Genomic DNA, 21,876 nt, shown 5'->3' on the forward strand with positions numbered 1-21,876 from the left:
CGGTACACTCAGCATCACCAGGAAGTGTTTCCGACACCTGGCCCTCGACTACGTACTTCAGGTCAGCGATAGAGAACCGTAACCAGGGATATATGGCGAGAGGAATTTAGACAGATGAGATGCCTTTGAATTCTGTAGGTCTAGAATAGAATAAAATACCAATTGGATTAGTGATCTCACTGGCAGCCCCTTAAAGATGGTGGTACAATAGCTGTGGCATTGTACTCCGTTAGGAAATTGTAGTCACATGTTGTCTCCTCTCCACTCAGGCTCTAGACAGCTACTATGTCTATCTTTAGGAAACGAGAATTGATGTGGTGTGATCTCTGTGGCTCCCTCTGTCTGCAGTATGTCTCCCGGCACTAACGTCCTCTGCTCTAATTTAGCAGTTTGTGTGTTTGTGACCCTGTGTGGTTTTAATTGGCTGAAGGCAGAGAAGGTCACGGTTGTGTCTGGAGATGTATTCTAGTGACCCCTCAAATGTAGCGCAAGATCTAATTTAGGTTTGCATCATTCATTAAGATAGCCAATGAGCTGAATGAATCTTTTTTTCTTCTTAAATGCCAACATGATGACCATAATTGGTTCATATAAAGGTCATTGCAGTATCATGTTGATGTAATGTTATTTTGTTCGTAACATACATAAAAGCTGAGAGACCGGCAGGACTGCAGGACACATGCAGCACAGCTCTCTAGTGTCGTAAACGGTTGGTCACTGTTCTGACATCAGTGAAGTGTAACTATTGTCCACACGAGGGAGATGTTTCGATGCACGGCAGTATCAGATCAGGCTGATTCTGGCGGAGTTGTAACATACCATATTACTACTCACTGTCACCCACTTCTCTCCCGTCCTGCAGATTAACGTCCTTCAAGCCAAGAAGAAGTTTGAGATCCTAGATGCTGTAAGTGCCCTTAACGATCAGTCCCAACAACATGGAGTACAGCTCTGTAAAAGTGTTTTGCCTTTGGTAAAAAAACATACCAATAATAGATTGCTTGTATTCCTCTGTCTGTCTCTGTTTCCCCTGCAGATGCTATCCTTCATGCATGCCCAGTACTCCCTCTTTCAGCAGGGCTACAACCTGCTGGATGAGATTGACCCCTACATGAAGAAGCTGGCTGCTGAGGTGAGCATCGCTATATCACCCTCACCACCCTCATCCAGAGCCACGGCCAGCCTACAGCTTTGCTGTTCCGCCGGGCCCTAAACCCCGGTTCCTGATTGGTATTGGATTGGCTCCGATGGAAAACATCGACCCAGGCAGAGTTGCATCACCGATGCCCTGTCCGCTGTTGTGCCGTCTGTTAACATAACAGTGCATTAGCCTTCTGATTTGACTGTGTGAAACCAGGGGTGTTATCTGTGGAAAATCCCTGACTGTGCTGGGTGGTAGACGTAGCAGATATACTGTAGTAGTAGAACCATAACAGTGTTTTAGTCAAAGACTTCCGCGGCATGGTATCCTCTCGCACGTCCAGCATGCAGAAGAGTGAGACAGACTCGATCAGACGCTTCGTGACAAACCATTGACCTCGCTCACGCCCCCCATTTGGACACTGCCGGTTCAAAGTGTGGCAGTTCCGTCTCTGAGCTCCACTCTGTCTGACGGCTATTCCTTCACGTTGCCTCTGTTTAAAACGAGGCACTTCTGTGGACATTCCTTTTGCTTGGCCTCTTCTCTACCCACAAGTCTCAGCTATGTGATCAACGCCATGTGTGTTTTGTGAATCTTGTTTCCAGTTGGATCAGTTGGTGATTGACTCGGCCATGGAGAAGAGGGATATGGAACACAAGCACGCCACCGTACAGCAGAGGGTAAAGAAAGCAGCCATTTCACTCTTTCTGCTTCTCCTCTGGAAGTTACCCAGGGGTCTGGGGAATCTTGAGTTTGCTAGCCTGGTCCCATATCATGTGTGCCATAGCCATGACTTCTCTATCGTTGCCATGCGCCGCGCATGTATGGCTTGATAGCACAGGAGGTTGGTGGCACCTTAAATTGGGGAGAACGGGCTCGTGTAAATGAACACAGAATGTATATGCTGTATTCTATTCTACTGTATCTTAGTCTGTGTCGCTCTGACGTTGCTCGTCCATATATTTGTATATTCTTAATTCCATTCCTTTACTTAGATTTGTGTATATTGTGTATTGTTGTGAAATGGTCAGATATTACTTTCTAGATATTACTAAACTGTCGGAGCTAGAAACACAAGCAATTCGCCACACCCGCAAAAACATCTGCGAACCGCGTGTATTTGACCAATAAAATGTGATTTGATTTGATCAAATACATCAAGCACATGGTTTGCAGGTGTTTGATGCCCTTCCGTTATGCGCCGTTCTCCACTCAGCAGCCTCCTGTGCTTGTTAACGAGGGCTAGGATAGTCTTCTGTGAGTTGGCCATGTCTGTGTTGGGACTAGGCTGGGAGTTTGGCTGTGGTTTAGGAAACACATCAGAGCTCCCTCCAATCCTAAATGCACCACCTGGCTACTGTTATGACTGGGGGATTAGGGAGGAGACTGGTCAGCGTTTGATTAGTCTGCCTCAGAAAGGCCAGTCGTTGGTTTAACCGTTAAACCAAGTGGAATTAAGTGTTTTTAAGAGGCTAATCCAAGTGTTGTCCACTGTAAATAAGAATGTTCAGCAAATTCAGTGTATGCTAGGCTAGCTAATCATTGAGATTTGTGGCCCGAACTGTATGCTTTTTGTGTGTGTGTTTTTCTGCTGACATTTGAAATGTGGGTTCTCTCTGTTCCGTACACGTTTACACAGGCGGCCCAATTCGAATATTTTTTTCCCCCCACAAATTGGTCTTTTGACCAATCCGTTCAGCTCCGAAAAAGATTGGATGTGAAAAGAATTGATGTGATTGGTCAAAACACCCATTAGTGGAGAATAATATCCGAAACGGGGCTGCCTGTGTAAGAACGGAGAGAGGAGTACAGAACGGAGAGAACCCACTTTTTTTTTTTAAACAGACAGTTAGGGTGTAGACGTAATGCCTCTGATGTTATTTTAGTGCTTTAATGGATCATTTAGGTCTCAGATACAGGTCCACTGTGCCATGCTATATTTACTGATACAAATGTATCCGCCTGCGGGCTGTCAGTTTGCTGTGAAACTGGCAGAAAACACACAGATACATTTGGGGCGAGTTGAAATTAGAAGGAAAAGAAATTGGTGCTGTCCTCCAACGTCTACGACGATTACCGTGAGTTGGCAAGGCAGGCACAAACAGATCTGGGACCAGGCTAGTCCTATTCTGGTTGTGAATGAATAATCCCTGGCTTGTTGAGTGGGACTTCCTGAGGTCCTCGCGATCTCCATATGAATGAGACACTGCAGTCTCCAGTCTCAGGGTACTGAGCCCCAGGAACAATACTTACTTACCTCAGGAAGGATCAGTGGCCATCTGTCCATCTGCCTACAGCCAGCCAGGCAGACAGCCATGCAGACAGTCATGCAGACAGTCATGCAGGCAGCTAGACAGGCAGCCCTGGACACCCTATTTATCACCAGGCCTCTGCCTGTAGTCTGGACACAGACAGAGAAACAGGAGGTGGCAGATTGGATAAGGGCCAAGCAGTTTTTAAAAATCTGTTTATGTCTGAAAATCAGTTACTTTTTTCTTCATGCAAGCGTCAAACTAACACACTCCATTGGAAAGTGGTAGTCTGTGAGCATGTTAGCCAGTGAGCATAATGTCAGCATCTGGTCACAAATAAAATGTAGGCTATGTTTTTATAGGGATGGTCATTTTAAAGAGGAGCTCAAATACCAGGGACACTGTCTTCTAGAGTCAGATTATGAGATGCTGGAAGGCCAATAAATAGAATTATAATCTGAGGTACAATGAAGCAGTTGAGATGATTGTATTATCACCCCACAATTGGTCTCTGCTATGTCCTCTTGCGTGTTATAATGCTGCCCTCTCTCTCTCTCACTCTCTCTCTCTCTCTCAAACCATGTGGCGATCTGCTCTACCAGACTCTCATGCAGGTGAGTACATTTTATACTTCACATGCTTGTAGTCTGCTTCTTGTGAGAGACTGATGCAGACGTACAGCACAGCTCAGAAGTGCCTCTGGAGAACATTAGCCAACCCCTTTGAAGTTATCTTAAGCACTAGTGTGCGGAGCTGCAGAGGCACACAACTGTACTCTGTGAATCATTTATATGACACAATCAGATCCTCAGCGCTGACTGCTATCGGCATAGCATAGGATAGTATAGCATATACAGCCGTTTAGTTCTGAAGTGGATGGCTCTGTTCCCATGAGACTTCTCTTCTGTTCAGAAGTGTTCGGCCGAATGATTTTCTGGATGTTTTGTAGATTCCGAGGCAAAGAAAGGTTGAATCTTATTGATGGACTTTTTGATGGATATTTGTTCTTAATTTCATACAATTGGGAAATGTGTTTGTTATCATGCCACTTCAAGCATCACCTTCTAGCTCAGCTACGGCATTTGACAAATCAGTAGTGGCCTTATTACAACGGGCACCATTTTGTGTTCCCTTCCCCTCCCCTCCCCTCCCTGAAGTCATACTCCGCTCTGCGCTGGTTAAATATCACAGGGATTTGATGGTCCTTCTCATCACATCTGGACATGAGCAATAACCCTTGTGTAAAGGTACATGGGACAATGGGGCATCCCTGACATTACCAGCAGAGAGATGTGAATAAAGTGCTGCCACCAAGTGTGACCGGAGCTCTCTGGTAAACAGAGCAGAGAAAGCCTGTAAATGTCAACCCCCTGAGAGGTCTTATTCATTTCTAACTGTGGGTTTAATAGAGGAATTCTGTCCTCGGCCACGTTTGATCTCTCCAGCTCAACACTAATACGGTACCAACACAACGTTCTGGGCTACTGTTCCTCTAGCACACAGCTTGTTAATGAATTAGGCTGATAAAAAAAATATATATATACGTTTTGATCATTAAAAAAAACTTTTCAGTACTTTAATATTCAAGATTTCAGGAGTCCTGAGGTTTCTATACACAATCTCGTTTATAATTGAGGCTTTTACCAGCATTAGCAGTATATTGCAGGATTGCGATTTCAATGACTTAATAGGCTAATTTGTCTGTGCAGGTCGTGGTTAGGGGAATGAGAATGTGGGAGTTCTTTTTCGCCAGTGTTGTACAGTGTCCACGCACTCAAGATGGGCTTGGTTACATGGTAACTGTTTCTCATGGCAACAGCCAAGGGAGAGCTAAATAAACCAGGTGGGGCTCCGGATTAGGTCAGACAGGCTGTTGTGTTGTGTGGGTGGGGCTGAGGCTGAGGCTAGGGCTGGTAAGGCAAGGTGCCAGGTTAGTCAGTGGTAGATGACACCTCGGGTATGAGGGGACAAGAGGATCCTTGCTGGCTGCAGACAATAGTGGTGTAGTATGTCACTGCAGACAGAATGGCTAATCAGTGCCACCAACTGTCCTGTCTTGGCCAGGGCCCATGTGGCAAAGAGTGTGGGGGCATATGTGTCTCAGAGGGGTTGGGTAAAATGCGGAAGACACATTTCAGTTTGAATGCCTTCAGTTGTACAACTGACTAGGTATCCCCCCTTTCCCTTTACCAGGTGGATGAGATATCAGAACGTTCCTCCCCAGTCCAGTTTTGTGTAGTCGACTTTAGTTCTTGCCTCATTTGACATGCGCCCTCGGCTGATCCTGATCAAAATCTCTGTCTTGTAGTATCTGTGTGCATTGTTTACCAGCTGCATGATGTAGGCCACACACACCGCTGTGATTGCTGTTGCGACTGGACCGTTAAATGGCATATGTACTGCTGAGGTGAATGAGTACATGGACATGAATAAGTAACCGTTGTAAAAAAAAGTGGCAACTTATTTCTGTGTAAACTCTCTCAAATGGCTCAGGACAAGAACACACTCAGGAGGCTAAAGGGCACATTTTATTAACCCTTCAGCCGCTAACTGCCACTCCTTGATGGTCCTGAAATTCTCTCCCCTGAAGTCGTATTTGGAACAATATCAGAGAGGGGTTTTCCAAGGGAACTTAGCACATACTTAACCAAGGGATCCTGAGATGCTCATGATGAGAATGAGATCTTAATATCTTACACACTCACATTTCAGTCAGGCAGAGTCTCTCTCTATCCAATATCCAAGGGAGGGGTAATGGCAGAGTACATCAATAGTGGGCCTTGTTGTCGGTCCAGAGGAAAGCCTGTGGAGAGTCGGACACCCACGTTGCTTTGCTCTGACCGATGGAGACCCGGGGCTTTGATATTGGAGAGTGTTGAGGGGTTCCTTCTCAAAGTTACATAAATATGTCGTTAGTTTGCCCTATAACTTATTCGAATGGAGAGCAAAACATTGTCATAAGCCCTCCACAGCTCTGTACTCAGTAGCCTCTGACCTCTGACCTCTGCCCTCTGTGGAACATGGCTGCTGGAATTAACGGTTTTCACCTGCATCCTACATCCATTCAACATCCATGCATCATCCATTCTAGTCTCCTTTCAATAATTGACTTATCAATTAAAGCATAGATGATATTGCACCAGTAAATAGTTAGATTCCTTTTGAGTTATCTGCACCTACTAATCGGTGTAATATGTCTGACCAGAGCCATGATTACACAACTCTATGTCTGACTATCTCACCGGCTGCTGTTGCCCCTTCCACGTCCTTTCACATTCCACAGCTCCCAATCCCCCTCATCTGGCACAGCTCTGCTGCTGCCGGCATCCGGACAAGGATCAGCTCATATAACCTACGTTTAAGTTTACGGGGACACAACAAAGCTCGAACAGTAAATAAATAAATACAAAGGAAGTTAAAGTAGCCTTTATTGTGAACCATTTATTGTCTCTTGTTTTTTTTAACACGGTGGCCCACCTGACTACATTGCTAACAAGATGCTCTGCTTCTATTCTTGTTGAATTATTGAACTGCCAGTCATTTCCCCTCTGCATGATGCCAGATCATGAATAATGAATGTACTTTATTGTTCGGTTAGCTTGCATACAGGAAATATTTGCTTCCCGTTTTCATAACATGTGTTGGGTTACTCTAAGGGCATTATGTTTATGGTAAGGACAAACGTTCTTGAAGGGTACTGGACTAATTGATAAGTGCATGTTTGTGTAGACTACACTATATGGTAAATGTGCCGCTACTGACATGTTTTCTGTAGTGGCTTGCAATTTCGTTAGTTTACTCTTTGTTCGGGTCGATGGCAAAGTCTCAGCTTCTCAGTGGTGATTGCTTGATTAACTGGGCTGGTTGCCAGATGGAATCATAGAGACGCGGGCCGGGCTCCATTTATTGCGCGCTGCAGAACACTCACGGTGTCGGAGTGTTGAGGAGTCGTAAAAGTGTCCAACCAAGCGCAGCCTGGATTCTGGTGTCATTTTAACAAACTGCACGTCTTTGGGTCTGGAGCGACTGAAGGCAACTCTGATTTGGAAGTTCAACGTTCCGCGAATAAACTGGCAGCTGTATGATAATAAGATCTAATCCAAAGACCCACACAGTGACGGCAGCAGGCAGGTGCTATTGTGGAGCGCGCACATGTCTGTGTAGGGTAGTTATTCTCGATGCGGTACTAACAGTCCCAGAATTGTTCAGCGATCAGAGGACTTAACGGACGTTTCGTTTGCAGCTCGACAGCGATGCCTATTCACTGAGCATTTGATTAGAGTTCCTACATTTTCTGTTATATTTTGGTTTGCCTATTTACATGTCCAATGCTGGATAATTTAAAACGTTTGAAAATGAAGATATTTGGACGGTTGGACCACACTCTGGTGGGTTGAGCTTTTTTTATAGTCTATTAATCATTTTATTTCACTTCTACTTTGTATTGTTTTTATTGCATTTATGGAGAGTTGACCTTTTGAGAAGAGAGGAGACTCATAATTTGAATACGGATATTTTTTTGTGTCATAAAAATATGACTTTTTAATTTGTGTCATGGAGTATTGTACAACATATTTAGAAATAGCCTAGTTTATGGTCAACAGCAGCACATTGTAAGATCAGACTGTAACAACAAATTGCACAACGCATATTTGTGCACGTCAAAATGAGTGATTTTTAAAAAGTAGTAGTTGTATCATTCAAACATGGAGTGACTAGTAGTTAATGGCGTGCTGCCCTGCTCAGTGCTGCTAATACCCCGTTATGAAACTCAACTGATCACAGTGTCGGATGGGATCTGACTGTGTGCACCGTCACTGGCGTTCGTTTATCTAGGTCAGCTATGGAGCTATTCTGAATCGTCCTAAAAGAAAGAAATGTAAATGACAGATTGGACAGAGTCGTCAAACCTTCACCGTTTTTATTGCTTTTCATTAGAGAACTCATTTATTCAGTTGGAACTTGACCAGGATGGGAAGATTGTGTTCAATAGGTTGTTTGTGTATTTGTCATGAAAAAGAACCCAAACTGAAGCTAGATCAATGTTCTGTACCTATTCACCTGTCCATGGGTGAGTGTCACAGGCAAAGATGCAGGACATCAAATGATTCTAATCTAATACCTATTCTTTCCTTCTTAATACTTGATTATTTCTTAACATTGGGGTGGTAGGGTAGCCTAGTGGTTTGGTTAGAGCATTGGAGACTACTAACCGAAAGGTTGCAAGTTCAAATCCCTGACCTGACAAGGTACAAATCTGTCGTCCTGCCCCTGAACAGACAGTTAACCCACTGTTCCTAGGCCGTCATTGAAAATAAGAATTTTGTTCTTAACTGACTTGCCTAGTTAAATAAAGGTGTAAGAAAATGATCTCACAGTGGGCCTCCATATTCCTTCTCTGAGAACTCTTTCATCAAGACTATTCATTAATGAGACAATTGTGTCTTGGCAGAGGAAGCTTTACCACTATAATGTAATGTGGTTAATGGGCCAGACTGAACACAGGCACTAAAATGTTTCTTTATTTCTGTTGAAGGCATGGTAACGGTTTTGTACATGTTGGTCTGTGTTGTGAGACATGCCTTTATTTCAAGAAGGATGCACATCCTAGCTACTACTTTCTAAATGAAACCAAATGACTGTCTGACTTGGCACAACGATTCATGATTCCGCTGAGACTTGAGCCGACGGACTGCACTAGGACACTGAACCTCAAGTAGCTGCCTTTCAGTGTGTAGTTGGTGTAAATGAAGAATCTGTGAAAAGGGACGGGGGGGGTAGTAATTCTCTTCAGCCAGAAGATGCTTACACAACCATTTGCGTCAGAGTGTACATCTCAGATGGGAGTTCCTGAAGGGCACAGTGAATCGCTCTGTGAGGATGCACGGCACACTTTTCCCATCACATGCGCACACACGTGAATTGTGTTAACATGACTGCACAACTTTCTGCATCTTTCATGGAGGGCTTATATCACATCCTGATCTTATGTGATGTCATAGTTCAAACCTCTCCTTTGGACCCCCTAAACTTTTCACAATCTTGTTGTAGCCCTGAACTATCTCACCGGATTCCCCTTTTATAAAGGGATTGTTGAATAGTTGACGAATTGAATCAGGCGTACCAGCTCTGGAATCGATCAAATACATGGAACGGCTAGGGTCCCTGAGGAGGAGTTTGAGAACCACTGCTTCAGTCACTGTCCCTCTCAAATGCGTTCCCTCACTGATCAGTGAAATACCCTCATTTGTTCCTATGTTGAGTGGCCACAGGGTTAACTTGGGGTCCCCTTTTTGTCTCTCTCAACTCTGACAGGACTTCTCGTATGACGACTCAAAGGTGGAGTTGTTCAACGTGGACGCTCCCAATGGCGTGGTGATGGAGGGGTACCTGTTCAAGAGGGCCAGCAATGCTTTCAAGACCTGGAACCGGTAACTAGATGACTGACGAGTAGCCATCACTAAACCAGCCACACTCTGGCTTCAAATCTATATATGCAGTATGACAGTAATCCTGTTGATTTGGTCTCTACCTTGGCAATGGTATGTTTTGTGGATATTGTATAGGATATCAAGACATACCATAGGGAACTAAAGAAATACAGTCTATTCACTAGGAAACCAATGGCCGTACTTGCTAGCATTGAGTTACCTTGGTTAGAGAGAAACCCCCATCGCAGGACATAGAGGAGATCTATAATATATACTGTCTGTAGAAACATATCCATTTAACATACATCTGTTATTCATTTCTTGTTTTTCAGGCGGTGGTTTTCCATCCAGAACAGTCAGCTGGTCTATCAGAAGAAGCTGAAGGCTAGTCCACATAACCACCAGCTATCATCTTTATAGGTCCCTGGGGGGGTGGGGGTGGGGTTGAGTGCAACTTTAATGGGGTATAGAGCTGCTCTGAAAGTCACAGTGATCTACATTGGCGAAACGCAACCCTCCCTCATTTAACACTGACTGCATTAGGGCAGAGGACTGTTACAGGATACTCCTCAAGAGTCCTGTCCAAAGACTGCGATGGATGGCTGCATGTGTTAACCCCATCCTACGGCCTTACATCGACCCTCGCATGAATCCATAGTGGGATATAGAATGTGAGCGTCAGTGTACTCATATGCACATTGGCTCAAAAGGGGAAAGGTGCTCAACTTGGGAATCCAAACGACATGTCTTACTTTACTCCAGGACACATTGGACATAATGTTGGTGTGATGAATAATTGAACTGATTTGACTGACCGGGCCTTTTTCACTGTTACTGACCAATAGGATTCCCTGACGGTGGTGGTGGAGGACCTCAGGCTTTGCTCTGTCAAGCCCTGTGAGGACATCGAGAGGAGGTTCTGCTTCGAGGTTGTCTCCCCCACCAAGTATGTTCTTCTTCGTGCCCTTCTATTACGGAATGAGCTGTAAACTCAATTCACCTTTGTTCCAAGGGATTTGTCTTACACATGCATTCAATTTATTTAAATCCCTTGAGGTGACATTTTAAGAAAATGTCCAATAAGATTTATTCTAAATCATTCGCTTCATTCTAAGAGGGCCAAGGGGCTATCGTTTTGTACTGTTGAGAGACTGTGTGTTGTAATATGGGGCTGTCTTTCCATTCTGCAGGAGTTGTATGCTCCAAGCGGAGTCAGACAAGCTTCGGCTAGCCTGGATCCAAGCAGTGCAGGCCAGCATTGCCTCGGCATACAGGGAGAGCCCAGACTACCATTATGTCGAGGTCAGTTGGTCCATCTATCGTAAACATAACTGTCAAACAAACAATGATATTCTCTTCACTTTCTCACCACGACACGTCATTTATAAGCTTATATGCTTGCATGAAGTGATCGTCATTTGTGAGCTATCTAAAATCAAGAGTCTCATGCCTCAAGAGAATGATTGCATGCCTCTGTTATGCGCTTTTTGCCATGTGCGCGTGTCTCGTCTCACCACTAGCGCCTGGACAGGACCGCCTCGCCGTCTGTCAGCAGTATCGACTCGGCCAGTGAGCCTCGGGAGCGTAGCATGAGGGGGGAGAGTATTCTGCACCGCATCCAGTGTCTCCCGGGCAACGAGTATTGCTGTGACTGTGGCCAGGCTGACCCGCGCTGGGCCTCCATCAACCTGGGCATCCTGCTTTGCATCGAGTGCTCCGGCATCCACAGGTAATGTCAGTTTGTATAGAGGCCAGGGCATCCTGCTCTGGCATCCACAGGCACTGTGTCTGGATGGACTGGAGACATCTGAGTCACCTCAGTTTATATAAAGCATAATAAAAGCTATAGTCTTATGAGTTATATTCTAAATATATTAGCTCAAAGTATAGCTCTATTTTAGCTAGTATAAGTTTAGTATAGCTAGCTTGGCCTGCCGAGGGCGACTACATAAAGGCATACTACACTGGCCACACATACTGTAAGCTCCTTTTGGTTGTAGATCAATGGATGTAATGTAGTAGCAGCAGATTGTAGCGTAGGGCGAGGAGTCATTTTAAGGGGTCACTTGTGACTGTTTCAGACCATGTTTCTTACCATGTGCTGGTCTCTTGGCTCTGAGAATATGAAAGAGTCCCAATGACCAAAAGGGTGCCTTAGCCTTACCTTGTCATCTGCTAGTATAGGGCAAGTTCTGCCCCCCCTAGGCTGCTTAACTCTACTTATGGGATCACGCTATGTTTGATTGGGAGAGCTAATTGAGTGAGTAGACAGGATGGGAGTTAGACGATAAGCACCACAGCACTGAGACACTGAATATAATGGCATCCCTTTAATGGTGAAAGTACGCAATTGTTGACTAACCGGGCCAAAGCAAGCCGGAGATTCCTGTCTAATACCTGTCTGTCCTTAATACTGTGTCTCTGTTGACTCTAGAACTGCATTCATCATAGCTGTACCCCGCTAGGTTATTTGTCAAGCATGAGGCTAGATGGGGAAAGTTTTCCTCCATTTACGGTTTACTGCAGAGATGCAGCAATTATCAACGCTTATGTAATCACCACCTCCTCTGGACCATCTGCTGAATATTCATGATCTGTTTCTCTCAGAGCCTGTCTTCTCACAGTGCTGAGGTGAGATCACATGAGGTTTCCCATTAGCGTGGCGGAGGGATACAGAGACACTATCTCACACAGTTTTTATTTTTGGCATGCAGCGCAGCAGTTGCCTGGATACCAAAAGGTTTTGTTCGTGGAGCGGAGATTTGCATGACATTGAGGGCAGCTACTCTGTTTCCAAGGGGATAACGCCCGTGTGATTTGAAACCCCTACTGCAGCTTTTCAACTGTCATGGAGCTTCCTGTGTTGCTTATTAGGGGAGGCTATTACGTCTGCCTTCTTAATGTTGTTATAAGCAAAGCAAGGAAAAAAATATGTTGGTAGCAACACTAACTTCAAATGCTTCTTACCCAATAATAATTCTAGCCACGGAACTTGAAGACATACAGGATTCAAATGCCATCACGTTAAGACTAGTTGTGTCTCGGTCTCTGTTGCAGGAGTTTGGGGGTTCACTGCTCCAAGGTGCGCTCTCTAACGTTGGACTCATGGGAACCTGAGTTACTCAAGTTAATGTGCGAGCTGGGAAACAGTGTCATCAACCACATCTATGAGGGAGCATGTGAGGAGCAGGGCCTGAAGAAACCAGGGCCCTCAAGTTCCAGGTAAGAACTGCCACACCCTATTCAAATGCCTCTACCTGATTTTTTTATATTTTTTTTTACCCCCCCCTTCCCCTTGAATATTTAGATCAATTATTTCCCCCCAGATAATTGGTGGAGACTGGGAATGTCCTCTGAGCAACTGTGTATATTTGATGGTTAGATGCTAGGGTCATTGTGATCAATCAATATTCCATGCTATCTTCTGCAGGCAAGAGAAGGAGGCGTGGATCAAATCTAAGTACGTGGAGAAGAAGTTCCTGAAGAAGTTGGGGGCCACCGAGGTGCTGGTGAACGGCGGGCGAAAGTCAGCGCGCCGGTGGAGTGTGAAGAAGTGCCGGAGACACAACAGTGCCACCACAGTGCCCAAGACTCGACGGAAATATCGCCAGGAGCTTGGTAGCGCCTCCCCTGCCACCCTCTCCTCGGGTACTCTAATTGCTCTCCTGCCACTAGAGAAATGATACCTTGTTTATCTTTGTATTTGTTATTCCCCATCGTGCTAAACCATCAGTTGACAATGACAACCCAGTACATATGGTATGGACATTTAACATTTACACATTCCCTCCTTGTGCTTAACAGCGGCTTCAGCTCTAGAGAGGAAGTTCCGGCGAGAGTCACTGTTTTGTCCAGATGAGCTGGACAACCTCTTCTCTTACTTCGACACGGGATCTGGGCCTCGTAGTAAGTTACCTACCCGTCTAATATACAAACACTACACCCTAAACCACAGAGATACTTGAATCTTTTATGTGGTGTGTAAAGTGAAATAACTAGAAGCAACACTAACGTGACCATGGCTTGGCTCCAATTGGCCCTGCAGGTCTGAGCAGTGACAGTGGCCTGGGGGGCAGTACAGACGGCAGCACAGACATCCTAGTGTTCGGCTCAGTGGTGGACAGTGTCACAGAGGAGGGTAAGAGAAACACATACGGGTAACTGATGGAATGGGAAAAAAATGTGCAACATATATGTTCAGCCATCGTTTTGAAATGCCATTTTCAGAAACCCTGACAATTGATCTCAATCATCCTTAATTGCCCTTGAGGGGATAAATAAAGTTGTATTGAATCCTAGTTGTCGCGGTTGTTGTTCTGGTTTTGTAACTCTGCTGCTTCTGTCTCTCTGCAGAGCGTGAGGTGTCAGAGGACTCTAGCGGAGAGGCTGAGATGGAGCCGGAGCCTGAGACCCAGTCGGACCCAGAGGATAGGCGTGAGCTCCACCCTGGGGCGCTGCTCTACAAGGCCTCCCAGGCACGCAACCTGCCCGTCATGGCCGAGGCCCTGGCCCACGGGGCTGAGGTCAACTCCATCAACGACGAGGATGATGGCAAGAGCCCACTCATACAGGCTGTGATTGGGGTGAGCCATTGTAATAACAGGCAGGCTTGTTCTTAGTACACTGGCAAAGGAAGTCCTTGTCGTTCACGATGAATAGCGCTGGAGGCATCTTCCTGAAATATTCTTCTTCAGTGGCCTCAACTGACAGCACTGCAACATACATGAATGTGTGCATCTATCCCATACAGGATGTCTATGCATGATCACAATATTCTAAATATGCACAACGTTTTGGGAGCATATTTAGTGTGCGACTTTCTGTAATTATTTTAATACAGTTTAATACATTTTTGGGTGTGCGTCAGCTTGTGCTTTTCTACTAACCACAATATTCTGTCACATTTTATTTGCGCTTTATTTGGCCATATGGAGAGAGCCTCACAACGTGTGTGTGTTCCATTCCAGGGCTCTTTGATAGCCTGTGAGTTCCTGCTCCAGAATGCAGCTGACGTCAACCAAAGAGACGCAAAGGGGAGGGGGCCACTGCACCACGCCACATATCTGGGACACACAGGGTGGGTAGTGCCAAGGCATAACACGTTCCCTGTTTCTTTCCTTACTATTATCAATGTTATTTTTGAGTCACTAGTGAACATTTTTAAAGAATAGTTTTCATGGACAATGATGTAGCTTGCAAGGCAGATTATTGTTCGGTTCTTTTTTTTTTACATTCATATTGTTCCTCGGGCTAGATGGCATAAGGGACGAAGCTGCTGGGTCCAGTTCTTTTTATGCTGATTTAACTGTGGGAACGTTCAGTACATGTTCCCGTCTGATCCGTCTCCATGCTGCCCTCTACAGGCAGGTGTGTTTGTTCCTGAAGAGAGGAGCCACGCAGAACGACGGGGACGACGATGGCCAGGACCCTCTGAGTATCGCTGTGCAGGCAGCCAACGCAGACATCGTCACCTTGTGAGTTTCAGTGGGACACAACACCCTTGTCCCTCAACTTACTCAGCCTCACACGATCCTTTGAAATACATGTTATGACCGGGGGTTAGCTCCTCACTTCTGGCTAGTATGAGTGGTTCCATCTGACATGTTGTGTTCCATCCCTCCCTCTTTCCTTCTCTCTCCCTCCTCCCTTTTTTCCCCCAAGGTTGCGTCTGGCCAGGATGAACGAGGAGATGCGGGAGTCGGAGGGACCGTTCGGCCAGCCAGGTCAATACCCCACCAGCAGCCCCACTGAACAGCAGTATAAGAAATGCATACAAGAGTTTATCTGTCTCAACATAGCTGAGTGCTAGAAGTCAGTCACACTTCCTGGTCCAGTTCAGTCTTTCCCTTTCTGGTCATGGTTGGAGGGGAAGCCAATAGCATACCAGGTCTGTGGCGGGACAGGCCTGTCGGGAATCTTGTGCAGGAAGGAACGTAGTCCAAAACACACATTTCTCTACCAGATTCCCTACACGCTGCTGTCCCTCCCAGCTTTATGGTTCTTCTCTTAAAAAACCTGTTTCACCCAGTGCTGCAGACTAACATTGTTCAAACGAGGCCAGACCAGAATATGCCAACTACTATTCCTTATCAACGGCATAGGATGTCAGTATCATTAACTCTTATCATGATGTCAAAACTGTACTGTTGACTTGGACTGGCAACATTTAGTTCAGAGTTAGGTCATTTGTCAACAAATGGTTAGGGACCAACTTTATAATCGACTTTCTAAGTGAATTTAAATCATAATGTAACCTAACTAATAACCATGTCAAGTGGATTAATTCAGCTGCTCTTTATTCATTTGGAGAGGGGACAGGTGTTTGCGTGCGGTTTTCAAGGTAGGTTAGTGTGCTCCGAACCAAAGACCAGATCAGACCAATATGCTGCACGATACTTTCATCAAGCTACTCTGCCTGCTCATGTAACAATACCAAAGCAGCACATGGGTAGTCTTGTCAAGGGTATAAAAACAGACCTTAATTTCAAGGCCTGTAAAGTTGTTGTCGTTCTAGCTTGTCGGTTCTGCTCCAGCTGTGTTGTGTTGTGGCATGAGGTGGTTCTTCAGTACACGCACACTGTGTGAAAAAAAAGAGGCGTGTACTTGTGAATTTCATTATGGTGATTAGCCAGCATAACAATGAAGCTAAGGAACAACTGTGATTGAGTGTAGATGATATGGATTATTTTATCATTTCATAGATTTTTAAAGCAACATTATGCACTTTTCCTACCAACAATGATTTGAATTTAATTTAGTTACTTTTCGGTATTTTCATTTAGTAGTGTAGGTTTTCTCCCTTAATTTATGATGAACTGCCCAGAGCAATAGTGCAATGATAATTTAAATACAGATAATCTGTATTTTTTTGTATTAATTTTATCAATACGATGCAGATGGTATTTTTTTAACTGGATATATTTTGTTAGGTTTTATTTTCCTGAGCACTCACACGCACAAGGCCAGTTAACCTTCACTGTCATTTCTTCACCTCTCTTCTTGGAAAAGACAACCACAACTCACAATCTTATAATAGAAAATGACCGAGATTTACCTTAAACTGCGATGAGATGGAAGTTTTTTTTTATATATAATATGAAAACTCACATGTATTGGGTACAGTATTTGTATATGTTTGTCGAAAATATTGACTTATTATGGTATTCTGATGTATTATGGCTATACAGTATTAGATTAGTTCTGGGTTTCGTGGTTGAATAGTGCATGGGTTGCCGGTGCCCAGGTCTTTCAAAGCCATGTTGGTTTCGTTTACTTCATTAATCTGTGTATGGTAATATTTTATATATTGTTAAAAGAAAATAACTGCGTGATATGCTGCCAAATCATGACATAAAAAGACATTACAGATCAGTTAGATCTGTGGTCTATAATCAAACTGAAACTAAAAACGGATATATTGGATAGAATACCCCATAATATACAGGCATAGTTTCCCAGGCCTATGAGAACTGGAGAGAAAGATTGGTCCATGCAAATATCCCAGCTTTCCCTCTAGCTCCTCTGAATACCAACAGAATACCCCCTCCTCTGTAAGCACTGCCCGTGTACACACTATACATGCCGTGTGTACATAGCGAGAGGGTGACCACAGTGCCCAGGTTTAATTTGATACTGTGCAGTTGCTTACTACCATTTTGAAATCATCTTAAACAGGAAATGTAATTAGTTGTAGTCGCTTAAGGCTAGTAACAACTTATGCTTAAGGCTAGTAACAACTTATGACCACACAAAGTTCAAGTCATTTGAGGAGAAAATAATGAGTAGAAAAGAAGACGAGACCAAGAGTAGTGACTCTTATGAAATATCTGGGAAACAATGTTATGACTAAACAATGCCGATGATTTGCATCAAGCCACTAAAAAGGTTTACATGTTGTACAGTGTATGAGTCAGTGGATTGATTAAACTATTGGTTGACTAGGTGACTGTTCTGCTGTAAATATGCTAAAAACTATTAACACTTAACTGCTTGCTTCTATCTTCTGTATTTTCATTTTTGTGTTTCTGACTTAAATCTGTACGTTTTCTTTGTATATTGTTAGAGAACACGTGTCTCTGGATATCTTTGTGCAAGTTACACTTACTGCTACCGTTTTATGTTCATTCCCTTTTCCTAATATCTTCTAAAATGAGAAAATACTGAAAATAAATTAAAGATGTGATTCAAAGCCTGACTTCTCCCACTGCTTCTTGCTTCATTTATTCTGTTCTTTTATATATCACCGTTATAACACTTTTTCCCTCTGTCACTACAACTAACCGCATTAACCTGAACTGGCACTGTACCTATTAGTCAACACATTTTCAGAGATTAGAAACGTTGTCCTCTGACATTTAACATTAGAAACGTTGTCCTCTGACATTTAACATTAGAAACGTTGTCCTCTGACATTTAACATTAGAAACGTTGTCCTCTGACATTTAACATTAGAAACGTTGTCCTCTGACATTTAACATTAGAAACGTTGTCCTCTGACATTTAACATTAGAAACGTTGTCCTCTGACATTTAACATTAGAAACGTTGTCCTCTGACATTTAACATTAGAAACGTTGTCCTCTGACATTTAACATTAGAAACGTTGTCCTCTGACATTTAACATTAGAAACGTTGTCCTCTGACATTTAACATTAGAAACGTTGTCCTCTGACATTTAACATTAGAAACGTTGTCCTCTGACATTTAACATTAGAAACGTTGTCCTCTGACATTTAACATTAGAAACGTTGTCCTCTGACATTTAACATTAGAAACGTTGTCCTCTGACATTTAACATTAGAAACGTTGTCCTCTGACATTTAACATTAGAAACGTTGTCCTCTGACATTTAACATTAGAAACGTTGTCCTCTGACATTTAACATTAGAAACGTTGTCCTCTGACATTTAACTCAAGTATGGATTCAAATGAGTTCTATGATGAATCCAGTTTGCCCATATAACATTAGTTATTTACAAAACCGTTTCAGCGCTTTGTTTTCAATTTCTCACCTGTAGGTGGTGTGCTGCTTAAAGTAAAGGTTCACCCATTTTGAATGTTTAATTGTTTTGGTGCATCTCTGAGTGATGTTCTATTGCTTCCCGGGGTCACTTCATGTTTTCATGTGTATCTGAGTTATTGGCGTTCAAGTAGGCAGAAATCTGGCTGATATGACGTAGCGTCATGACAAAGCCGCTCTCATTACACTGGAAGTTAATAGGAATATGACTTTTAGATCGCGAAAACATCTATCATGTGAGATTTCAATACTGGCCGATGTCATAACTCGGGAGGATGTCTTCTCTCGTATGAGCCATTGATCATAGACACACACACAGGAAGAGACTGGAATGTTATTTTTAATTAGTCAAGCCGAGAATTTCTCACGAGGTCGAAAGGAGTTCGACTGGCTGTAACCATGGTCACCAGAAAACTGAAGCTTGAGAATTTAGAAATCGAGTGAAGCCTGTGGGTTTGTTCCTCTGTTGATTTATCGAGATTAGAGGCTCTGTCATTTTTGAAAATCATTTCAGGTTTTGAACAATCGATGTCGTTTTTTTATACACAAATTCCACATTATTGTACGGTCGGCCTACTGTTATTTACCAGATCGATTTAATGCAATTATTGATGATACTGTTCTGTTACATTGCTATCCTTTTTTCAGGAGACACTACTTACCTGGATATCTTCCGAGAGTTTTCTCACATGGCCTCACACAACCCAGAAAAGCTGAAGCGGAGGAGTGTGCATTTCAGACACTCTTTCAGGTAGCCCACGGAGGGATGAGATGTCTGGGAAGTCATACTTGAAGAGTGCAACAGTCACTTTCTTTACATCATTACAGATTTGCACAGTGAATCTAGCCCCCTCATATTCAGAACCTGACTTCACTCATCCTCTCAGATCCTCAACTCATAAATGTTCTTCACAAATGAGAACCACTATTGCCTTCTTCCAAATTGCCCCACAACAGCTATTATCTCTACTGATAATCCCAATACCACCTCACACTAAATTACTCCGCTCATTTTACTGGTAAAACCACTTTTGTCAACATGCACTATAGTATATGGGAGATGCCTAGAAATGTTGCCTCTGAAAGCATAGTGAGATGCTCTCAAGAATTGTTGTCACTGTGCTACAAACATCTGTGGATTCTTAGGTGATGTTCACGTGTTACTTCTTTGACAGATGCTGTTGATGCTTTTCAGCAATTGGGAAGCGTATTTTGTTGGATAATGCTGTATGTTACAAATGTGTGAGATGCGTATTCTGTTATCAGATCAATCCTTTTGTTTTGATAACGTTTTGTGATGTAGCCTGTACTCGCTTTATGAGGATTTGCTGGACTTGTCCTCTCTTATTTACCGCACGAGATCGTTTTTAAGCGTTGCTGTTCAACGTTAACTGTAGATGAATCCAAGCACTTAACAGTTTCTCATCCTGTGTTCTAGATAGATGTCAGGAGCCTTTAAGCATTATACGTTTTCTTTGTGTGCTCAGATCAGCTTGATTAATTTGTTCAATGTGCCTGACTCATTATAGGAATATAAGCATATTATTAACATCGCAAAATGTTTCGGGTTTTTTTTTGTATTCAGCTGTGTGTAATGCATGACTTTGGTCCATTTTTATATTTCTTACACATAAACAAACTTGAATTAAGCAGCAATGCCTCTACACTACAGCCTATAGGCTAAATGGATAGGGTTGTTTACTGTGTGTACCATCCAGTTCTTTGAAATGTGTTATAATGTCAGTATTATTTTTAAAATACTTTTTGTTTTTATCCTGGAACTATATGGAAGGTGATTTTTGCTATTGACTATGCTGGTATAGTCTTAATCTTTGAAATGTAATGAAAAATCTCTTTATATTCATACCACTATGAATTCCAATGCAGATATTGTATATAAACGCTGTAGAGGCAAAATGCTAATATATCTGAAAGGAAAGTTATTTTGTCATGAATATTTTTTGGAAGATGTATGCCTCTTGAAGGGTGAAAATAAAGAAAGTCTCTTTAATCTGACTGTTTTTTTGTTGACACAATGGTTTGTTGCCTGACTGGCAGTTAAACAAATTATACAAGACTGGTGTGTCCATATTTCTGAAACTAATTATATTTAAGACCAGGCGCCACAGGCTGAATGTCATGCATCTACCTACCTACCAATTTTGAGATTTTTGTTGGTATTTTGGTCCATCAATATTCGTATTTTCAAAAAGTAAACATAAAAATTTACATTAAATTCATACTACCGTCATCAATTTTCAATAATTTCAAAGCTCACTACATTAAATTACACATAATTTAAAAGCCCATTTCATAGAGAATGTTACAAACTGGAATATATTTAGTAACTTATTTTTAAGAGATGTTGACTGTGTCTAGCGTTTGGTAGCTTAAATTCAGTGTCTAACTGCCCTTTCCTGAAACATTTTCTCAGCTTCAGAAGCATCTGCATTCACCAAATGGTGTATGGTTATTATTAGATATATTCTCCAGACTTGCCCAGATGGAATTGTTGATATGTTGTCAATTCTTTATTCTAGATAACATTTTCTTTGGAAGAATTTGCCAAAAATGCATTTTACAAGCATGTCTTTAACTATTTTACAAATAGAAGGATGAAAAAAAGTATTTATCCACAATCTGCTCTGAATAAGTCCGAAACCAAAATAGTTTGACTGGCTTCAATACAGTATCCAGGAAAATGGATTTGGCAATACCCAAATATGTACATATTTAATGATATATTTACTAATTTGCATATTTTAATAAAATATTTAAGTTTATTTTATTCCTAAAATAATTAGATGTGTGTCTATATTCAACTGGTAAAAGTATATATAATATGATTCTTAAAAATATGACCATTGGCTGGCAGCACTCTGATGAGTTTGAGAGTCAAAAGAACACGGCATAGAAAGGCAGTTTGAGAGACTAACCATATTTCCATCCGAGTACCATATATATAAAAATAATGACAGCTGTGATAGAAACTGGAAGTGTTGGTACAATTTTATAAATGCAGATAGATCATTAT

General features: G+C 42.8%; 1 protein-coding gene across 3 annotated transcripts in view; it reads left to right on the plus strand.

Annotated features, from left to right (window-relative positions):
- The window catches only part of acap3a (ArfGAP with coiled-coil, ankyrin repeat and PH domains 3a), a 79,574-nt gene extending 58,721 nt beyond the window's left edge, over positions 1-20,853 (plus strand). The window contains exons 6-24 of one of the 3 annotated variants that reach the window (XM_046365892.1): positions 1-61; positions 863-907; positions 1,037-1,132; positions 1,747-1,821; positions 3,996-4,007; positions 9,709-9,824; positions 10,157-10,208; positions 10,670-10,770; positions 11,015-11,126; positions 11,345-11,553; positions 12,882-13,046; positions 13,255-13,472; positions 13,629-13,730; positions 13,870-13,962; positions 14,178-14,407; positions 14,792-14,901; positions 15,188-15,298; positions 15,486-15,547; positions 19,491-20,853. The exon at positions 1-61 is cut by the window's left edge and continues 123 nt beyond it. In XM_046365892.1, coding sequence (XP_046221848.1) covers positions 1-61; positions 863-907; positions 1,037-1,132; positions 1,747-1,821; positions 3,996-4,007; positions 9,709-9,824; positions 10,157-10,208; positions 10,670-10,770; positions 11,015-11,126; positions 11,345-11,553; positions 12,882-13,046; positions 13,255-13,472; positions 13,629-13,730; positions 13,870-13,962; positions 14,178-14,407; positions 14,792-14,901; positions 15,188-15,298; positions 15,486-15,547; positions 19,491-19,597 — 2,077 coding nt within the window. In that variant the 3' untranslated portion in view covers positions 19,598-20,853. Of the gene's footprint in view, positions 62-862; positions 908-1,036; positions 1,133-1,746; positions 1,822-3,995; positions 4,008-9,708; positions 9,825-10,156; positions 10,209-10,669; positions 10,771-11,014; positions 11,127-11,344; positions 11,554-12,881; positions 13,047-13,254; positions 13,473-13,628; positions 13,731-13,860; positions 13,963-14,177; positions 14,408-14,791; positions 14,902-15,187; positions 15,299-15,485; positions 18,019-19,490 lie in introns of those variants that run through there. The other 2 variants (XM_046365891.1, XM_046365893.1) reach the window with 2 other exon arrangements.
- Positions 20,854-21,876: the final 1,023 nt, after the last annotated feature.

Source organism: Oncorhynchus gorbuscha, linkage group LG10 (genome assembly GCF_021184085.1).
Source record: "Oncorhynchus gorbuscha isolate QuinsamMale2020 ecotype Even-year linkage group LG10, OgorEven_v1.0, whole genome shotgun sequence".
Taxonomy (NCBI): Eukaryota; Metazoa; Chordata; class Actinopteri; order Salmoniformes; family Salmonidae; genus Oncorhynchus; species Oncorhynchus gorbuscha.